Raw genomic sequence first — 9,279 nt, forward strand, 5'->3', positions numbered from 1 at the left:
TCTGTACATTGAATTTGGTATGTACAATTTAATACTTATGATTATGTGCCAATTGTAAACACACATACAAAGTATGCTAGTGCTTTATAAGTAATAATAATGTGTATTTTTATGCTTAACTATGAGATGTTGTAATTTAAGAAAAATCAAAGCTTTCAATTCACCTATTAACTGCATTATATTTATTATTTGTGCCCAAGTGTAAATGTGCAATAACATTTGGCAATCTGGGGCAGCACAGTGGCTTAGTGGTTAGCACTTCTGCCTCAAAACACTGGGGTCATAAGTTCAATTCCCGACCATGGCCTTATCTGTGCAGAGTTTGCATGTCCTTCCTGTGTTTGCATGGGTTTTCTCCTGGTGGATTTAGGGGTTTCTGTATATATACCGAAAAGAAAATGTAACCCGTCTAACATAAAAAACCCAGCCCCAAAACATGCATATAATCTATTAATCTATACAATTATATATTTCATATCATTCTACAATTTCAATATAAATAGTTACACAAAGATATTGGATTGATTTAATTGTTTTTAGTGATTGCAGCATTGCATTTTATGTTGAAGTAAACAACAATGTAAATGAGGAATATGTGCTCCCAGAATTTAGCATATTCCAGAGAATGCTGAAAATGGTATAGTTCAAACAGGATTCTTTAGGGATAATTAATTCTGCAGTGACACTTGTAGCAAGGTAAACAGAGGCATTATTAGGTGATTATTAAACATTGTGAGAGCCCCGGCCTATTCTGAATAACTTGCAATGCTTGCAAAAAATATTCAATGAGCTGTTCAAGTATTTACACAAAGAGAACTGCATATCTCTTATAAACATGTGCCCGTTGACCAAATGTAGAAGGGTGTCCCCCTGGAGTAGTGCCCATCAAGAAGGCAAATAAAAGAAGTGATCAATTTATTGTACCTCAGTGCAGGTAAGTCTGTTTCCTTTGCGGTGCTCCCTGGCATTGGTGACAGCTCCGTCAGTCAATCAATGGCCAGGACGGCTAGCCAATCACGACTTGCCATCAGCCACGTGAAGATGGTGCCTCCGTGAGCCATTTTTGGCTCACCAGTTCACTAAGCCCCACTCCTTGTAGTGCTCTGGGTAGACCCTTACAAGGAGCTCAGCGAAGACCAGAAAAGCGCAGGAGCACAACAAGGACCCTCTTCAATCAAGAGGAGCATTTTAGGGCACTAACTGGGGCATATAGATCAGATCTAAGATCCTGTGTGTACAGTGTATCTAGACTCAGATCCTAGAAGGAAGTCTAGAGTTCCAGGCCATTCTTTGTGGGCACCCATATTCTTCAGGCTTAGAACCTGTGGCCATATTCTCCTGACACTAGGCCTGTGGAGGTAAATTAGGCATTAGGCTAACCAACAGATATGAGATCAGCCCCAGTTCATAGAGATTGTACATGTTCTATCCCTGCCATCTTGTACTCCATTTCCCTGCCTAATCCCCTGGAAGCCATTTTGTTTGTGGTTGCAGATTTTCCTTCAGTATCCTGTGTTTCTGCAACCTGTGGCCAGGCCCCCATTAAAGGCAAGCCAGGGGTGGTTCCTATTGTATTGTGTGATCCATTGTTATTGTACTGTGTTGAAGTGTTTGTATTGTCTTGCCATTGTTGTGTACTGTATACTGCTATTCACCCCTATCCACTCCAAGGTGTATTACAGTGAATAGGGTCTGGTCAGGAATAATGCACTACACATAGTCTCCTGCAGTATTACCCAGGGACCCAGAGCAGTTGTTAGAGTCTTGTTGTTATAATTAGAGTGGGTGGGATACATTAAAAGTAGTTTAGGACCAGGAAGCAAGAAAACCCGACGTTTCAGGTGAGTGGTTGTTTGTTTGTCCATGTGGATTATGTGCTTGTTCCTTGCAGAGTGTTGCTGATTGGCGTCTATGGATCGGTGGACCCGAGTGCAGCGAGATGTTGAGGAATCATTTCAAGGACAATTAGATCACATCTTCAAGGATAATTGATACCTCACTGGTTACCTTGTGATCAGGTAAAATCTGTACGCATTGTTCTGGACAGGTGTTACAGATACAATTTAACAATGGTGTCATATGACAGTTCTGTGATGGTGCTATAAGGGACACACTGATGCTGAGCTTCGTTTCCCACTCTAGCAATATCCTGTTTGTATCCCCTTGTTGAACAAATCCCAGACCTCCAATTCTTTAATAAAATTGGTGGCAGTCGTCCTCTTCAAGGCCCAGGCTTCAGGTCTAGTCTTACCATAGGTCCCACCCATAAAACTGCTTTGGAAACCAGAAGAGCAAAAACACTTACAGCATTTGCTAAATCTTACATATTAGAGTCACCTCGAAAGTGGAGGTGGTAAGACCTGAAATTAATTTAATCTGGTATGGAAACTTTAGTGATTTCATTAAAGAAGCATATGGCAGCAGTGGATGTCCAGTAGACGTATTTTAGGAATCACTTGGGGCACAAAAATATCAAGATCCTGGGACTCACAAAGAGGATAGAGGAAATTCGGCCAAAATATTTCTGCAACAATTGCTGGTGTCAAATTCTCGACTTAAGTTAACTAAGCTGCCCCAATGACACTGAGAGAGAGCACACAGAGTTCCTACCCATATGCCTCAATCCATGATCGCCAGGCTCCTTAATAAGCATTGTGACTTTATTTTGATTAACCCTTTCAAACCCATATATCTGACATGCATAGGTGGGTCTTCATGTGACGGCAGCTTATACAAAACCATTATTCAGTCTGTACAGTCTCATACATTTGTTTTGGACATGCCCACATACACAGTTCTGACAAGTTGTTGTCTCCCACTTATCTAAACTTATTAGATACAACCGCTCCTACATCCCCATTGACATGCTTGCCAGGGGTTATTGATGAACACACACAAAAAATAAAGAAAAAACCCTTCTGTGCTAGAAAATCTGTTGCTCATAAGTGGATTTATTATCTATTATCTATTTTATATATTGCCAATCATATTATGCAGCGCTGTACAGAGGATGTGTAGTCATTCACAGGACCTGCTCCAGGTTGTCACAAGCCAGTTAACTTACCAGTATGTTTTTGTATTATGGGAGGAAACTCACACAAACGACAGGAGAACATACAAACTCATGACCCCAGAACTGTCAGTCAGCAATGCCAACAACTGTGCCACAGTGGTGCCCATATCCTCCCAAATTTGAAATGTGGGTGAATATAGTAAGTAATGACCTCCCTTTTAATAAAGTAAAGGTCTATTTAGCAAAGGAGGTGAACTGAGGGTGGTGAATTAAATTGCAATCCATACCTTGATCCAGGTTTCATAGGGGTAATGATGACTTGCATCTAAAAAGGAACATTTTCTTTCCTGCTACAATGTGAAACCTCTTAAAAAGTCAATAAAAAACATTTTTGTCATACAATATAGTCTATAGTTTGCAAAGTTGGGGTCACAGGAGCCATTTCGGACCATAGGAGCCAGCTCTGTGGGTGCTTGAGTACTCCCAATATTCCTGCTGCCAGTCACTAACCATGTTGCTGCATGGCATTTTTTAGACATATGGGAGGGGGGATATTATGAGCATTCCCAATCATTTTAGAAAGTTGGCTTCTATGTTGTAAGCCATGCCATCGTTGTTTGAAAGCAAAAGTACAGTTACTTACTATTCTTTGCAATTCCTGTCTTTATTACTGTTTTTATTGTGGCCTGTTTTTTGGGAGCACTAAAATCTGACCCCTGGAATGATTTATATTGGACAAGATTAGCAATGTAACGTTTGCCATGAGACCCACATCTCCAAGTTTTCAGTTTTGAGTCAAACTTTTGATGTGCAAAAAGTTCAGAGGGGTCCAGATGACTTGCGATGGATACAGTGGCTGCTCTCTCTCTCCATTGAAAAAGGAAGAGTCTGCGCTCAACTTTTTTCTGGGCCCACAATCGGGCCAGGTCCAGTGCTGTGTGTCCTTTCCCATTAGCATCCTGTGTTTGGGCTCCGTTAGCTAAAAGTTCATCTATGCAGTCACAGTTGCCCATAGATGATGCCACATGGAGAGGGCTGTTTCCAAGTGGTGTTTTAGTTAGTACATTTGTTCCTAAATAAACAGAGATAAATTGAAGAATATCAATGATATAAAAGTGCTCAGCTATGCCAATATTTCATTAATGAGTTACAGAATACAAAGAGCATGAATTAATCCAGTGTATGAAAGCTAGGGGGAGAGGCTAAACTAATGGCAACTAGTTTTATATCTAAACTGACTAGCATTTGTTCTTCACAAACTCCAGTCAAACAAGGACATGACCTTATCAAGAGATACAAAATCTGACAAAGATATGTGATTAAACTAAAAAAATAAAATAATGGAATAGCACACAAGTTTTGTTATGCATGTTCAGATTGTCTGGTGCACATAACTAAAAAGTGAAGTTTCCCTATTAAATGTACATATAGAATATATGATAAATGGGTATGGGCACCTAATTAGCTAGAATATACCGTACAGAACCCTGGTTTAGTCAAACTAGCATTCCTGGATGACTCCATATACAGTACTGGTCGGAGACATTTAATGTTCCAAACAAAAGCACCTTTGCACATTGTAATTAATTGTTATAACCTCAATGTTACTGGTACGACAAAAACTGGTTTATTATTCTAGGTAGAGTAATAAAAAGCACCTCACTATTTTGTTACAGTATTCACCAGGCCTTCTTTATCATATTTGCCTCTGTAAGATTGTCTGGATGCTATTGATTCAGTGGTTAGAATGGTGAGGCACAAATAACACAGGGGGTACATGTATCCAAGCTGAGAGTTTCCGGCGGGTTTGAAAAACCAATCAGATTCTAGCTATCATTTATTTAGTACATTCTACAAAATGATAGCTAGAATCTGATTGGTTGCTATAGGCAACATCTCCACTTTTCAAACCCGCCGGAAATCTCTCAGCTTGATACATTTACCCCCAGATGGCAAACATTAGAGTGAAACCAATCAGCGTCAAAGTGTTACCATGATGGCAATCCATTACAGTGCAGTTGCAAATCACTGCCACCTACCAGTCTTGTAAATGAAGGAGGAGCTGGAGGCTACCAAACTGTGGCTGTGGTTACTGGTTTATGATAATAAAAGAAGTCCGGCGCTCACAAACAAACAATATATAAATACTATGTGTCAGCATATACATAAAGGAGAATTTTGTGCACAATATAGTTATATTGGGAATAAGCTCCCCTGCCACGTCAAGGCATCTCCTGTAGGCGAGTCCCTAGCCAGTGATACAAATAATATTCAGGGTGTCACATTTAAAAACGTCCCTGAATCTCCATTTTCTTTCACTATATTCAAGTTTATTTTTCTGGGAGTTGACCACTCCCTCCAGGTGCTGTATGCTTTAGAAAACGGAGACTCAGAGAAGGTTTTAAATGTGACACCCTGAATCTTATTTGTATCACTGGCTAGGGACTCACTAACAGGAGAAGCCTTGACGTGACAGGTGAGCTTATTCCAAATATAGCTATATTGTGCACAAAATTCTCTGGTTTATGATAATGCCCACTTACTAAGCATCACAATGCAAAAGTAATGCCCTGCTTAAAGAAAGGGTTCTAAAGTTTTATCAATTTTTTCTTGTAGAAAAGGTTCTACAGACCCCATACATTGTTGTGTGTCTTCAATCTATGTATTATGTATAGAGGACAGTAAAAACACAGACAACATTCATATTACCATTCTGTATGAGGAACTGCATTACTTTCAGGTGACCTCGGTGGGCAGCAACATAAAGAGCAACACTGGACCTTGCAGCCACCCATTCACGCTTCTGTGACAGGCTAAAACGCATGGAATTCTCAGTGTTGTATGATGAGTCTTCGGTGACCCCTAAACTTTTCAGCTTTTGCAAGAATAAAGAAAATAAATGAATTATGTTACCATGTACCTGCTGAAGTAGACATTATACCATCATGACACAGAGGAAACCTGTTATCCCATTCGTGCCTATAGGTTTCCTGCATTACGTGATGGAATTATTAGTAGGCACATGACTTCTTTGTGAGTATATGGAGGACAGGAAAAACCTGGTATCCCATTATTGGCTATAAGTTGCCTTCATTCTGGGATGGATTTCTGCAGTGTGGCAGTGCACATTATCCTGCTGAAAGAGAAAGGGAATACTGTTGCAATGCAGCCTGTCTGCAGCTACGCAGCCCAATACTCAGCAAGCTGTGTGTTCGGACACCTTTCTATCAGTCAACATTAACTTTTTCAACAATCTGTGCTAAAGTTGCTCTTCTGCGGGATTGAACCAGACGGGCTAGACTTTGCTCCCCACGCGCATCAGTGAGCTTTGGGCACCCATGACCCTGTCGCCGGTTCACTGGTTGTTCTTCCGTGGATCACGTTTGGTAGATACTAACCACTGCATACTGGGAACAAGACTTGCCTTTTTGGAGATGCTCTGACCCAGTCGTCTAGTCATCACAATTTGGCCCTTGTCAAAGTCTCTGAGATCCTTACACTTGCTCTTTTATTCCTGCATCCAACACATCAACTTCAAGAACTGACTGATCACTTGCTGCCTAATATAACCCATCCTTTGAAAGGTGCCACTGTAACAAGATAATGGTTTTAATGCAGTGGCTGATCTGTGTTGAGTCCTAAGAGAGCTGCGATCTTGCCTCTCAAAACTCTAACATGTAAGAAATCCTTACGTGGCATAATTGTACCAAGGGAAACATAAAGAAAACCACTTATCATGTACTGCTTTTTTTCAATGTAATACACTAAATTATAGCCATCATCCTACATTAGCTGTTATATAACCTTGGCTAAGTTTCCTTCAGCTGCTGCTTTTACAAGATGACTCCAATCGTCATGTGACCAGATGCTCATAGAAATGGTTCCTCCAGGAACAATTCCATTAAACTTAAATGTAGAAATATCAGGCATATCTCCTACAAGAAAAAGAAATACAATTTCAGGAACATATGTACATATACATTACCATAATTGTATATACATATAATGAAACATATAGCAGATACAAATATCATGCAAAATATGCATCATGAATAGAGGGGCTTAAAGCTCCACCTAGGAAACTATTTTCCGAATGTGCCCTCTAACCGAAGTCACCCAACACTGATCTAGTACACCGCTCATATAAACTCACCTGCCTAACACTGTCTAAAACAACTGTCTTTTAAACAAACCTACCTAACACTTGTCTAACAACTTCTCATATATACCCTCCTACCTAACACTGGTCTAATATATGTCATATGCACACACCTACCTAACACAGGTCTAATACACTCGTCCTTTAAATTAATCTAAAACTAGCCTAAAACACCTGTCGGAATGTACCCATCTACCTAACACTGGTCTAATACAACTGTCATTTAAACCCATTTACCTAACACTGGTCTAATACAACTGTCATATAAACCCATCTACCTAATACTGGTCCAATACATCTGCCATGTAAACCCACCTATCTAACACTGGTCTAACATACCCATCTTATAGATCCACTTGCCTAGCACCTGTCATGGAACTCACCCAACACTGGTCAAATACATCTGTCGTTCAACCACATTTTCTTTAATTAGCCTTAATTAACAGCTGATAGATTATATTAGTTATAGGTGGTCAATTTGGGTCCTTACATACTGCAATCTGTGGTCTATTAGTTCTAAAATGACCTTATTGGTCAGAATGCATGGGCACAGTCAACTTTTTTGGTGGTCTCAAATAAGTTAGTGATTTAAATTCATGCAGCAGTGCATTAATTAAGCTCTATTGACCTGTACAAATTGAGTCCTGTGCAGTGTCTGGCTTCCCATACTCAGCGAAGTTTGGCTTCCAGTGGCAACTAACGGTGGAGATCTTCAGAGAGGGAGCCCACACTTATTTCTTACAAAGGTAGGACATACAGAGGGAACAACCCCTTTAATATGGCTCATCTTAAATCAATCTAAATCCCTTCAACTAATGAATTATAATTTCATCACTCCTTTGAAAAGTATAATAAACAGTTTTCTACTGTAGTGGGTATACATGGTAGGTGTACGAGACTAGTGGTAGGTAGATAGACTGGTTTATACGACAAGTGTATAAGATCTGTTTTTAGGTAGGTGACATTATAGTATAAGTGTTTAGATTATTTTTCAGGTAGGTGGGTTTATAGGACAGACGTAATAGACCAAGGTGTCGGGTAGGTGGGTATATATGGTACATATATTAGAACAGTGCTCGATAAATTTGTTTATATGACAAGTGTATTAGACCTGTGCTATGTAGGTGGGTATATGACTGGTTTGTTAGACCAGTGTTAAACAGATGGGTTCATATGACAGATGTATTAGTCCAGAGTTAAGTAGGCAGCTTCACATGGCAGGTATATTACATTAGTGTTAGCTTTTATTAATGTATCTTTATGTACTCGATTTAGCTAATTTCTGTGTTTACCAGATTATGGATGTTATGTGAGTAATTAATGTCTATATCGGGTTTAGGCAATTTAGAAGTCTCTATATTTTGAAGATCTAAAAGTCCTAGCATATTGGACTTGTAGATTGACTTCTGGTGCGCGGCAGATAAATTTTAAGCATACAAGAGAATGAATTCACATAGAGTTTATAGGTCTCCCCGGTCACCTTCATCTATATAGGTCAGTCTCTGGAGGTGACTAGGGATCCCTGCCACCTGCTCCAGCTTCTCTTTCAGTTCTGCCACCTTCATGTGAAGACTGCACCCTGACACCAGGAACCTCTCCCCGGTCTCCCGCAGCTGGACTCTCATGCTAAATAGTCTGTCACGTGGGGTCCCGGTATGCAGGGACTTCATCTTCCCGCGGAGAGCCATACTCGGAACCCGGTGGGATTGTGTGTTATCATCGCCTGGACAACATGTCGCTAAGCAACGGCGAGGCTCATATGCTGTTCCGAATGTAACTTCTACTTTGCTCGTTTCCAGGCAACTCCAGTCCCCGCCTCCCGCCTTCATCCAATCATAACGTCCCGCTGATATATACCGTGGTTCTATCTACAGCAGGATCATTATAGATTTGAAATCATTTTGTGCATTTTTTTACATATGAAAACAATAACGTTTGTAGTAGTCACTAATTGTATGGTATACCACCTACCGTTTCAAATGGATATTAGTGGATGGACATTACATTGTTTTATATGAGACGAGGGAGTAAATGTATTGTGCTCAGGTTTTAGCAACTTGCAAACCTACCTTTAAACATATTAAATTTAAAATTTTTAAATTTTAAT

At 40.0% G+C, this 9,279-nt stretch overlaps 1 protein-coding gene across 1 annotated transcript; it reads right to left on the reverse strand.

The window, feature by feature from the left end:
- Positions 1–2,642: 2,642 nt before the first annotated feature.
- ANKRD60 (ankyrin repeat domain 60) lies at positions 2,643–8,925 on the reverse strand. Its single transcript, XM_075177174.1, has 4 exons — positions 8,653–8,925; positions 6,818–6,948; positions 5,723–5,888; positions 2,643–4,085 (listed from the first exon to the last, which is right to left on the reverse strand). The coding sequence occupies exons 1-4, from the start codon at positions 8,858–8,860 to the stop codon at positions 3,649–3,651; spliced, it is 942 nt and encodes a 313-aa protein (XP_075033275.1). The 5' UTR covers positions 8,861–8,925; the 3' UTR covers positions 2,643–3,648.
- Between the last annotated feature and the right edge of the window lie 354 nt (positions 8,926–9,279).

The sequence above is a fragment of the Mixophyes fleayi genome, chromosome 6, assembly GCF_038048845.1.
Source record: "Mixophyes fleayi isolate aMixFle1 chromosome 6, aMixFle1.hap1, whole genome shotgun sequence".
NCBI lineage: Eukaryota > Metazoa > Chordata > Amphibia > Anura > Limnodynastidae > Mixophyes > Mixophyes fleayi.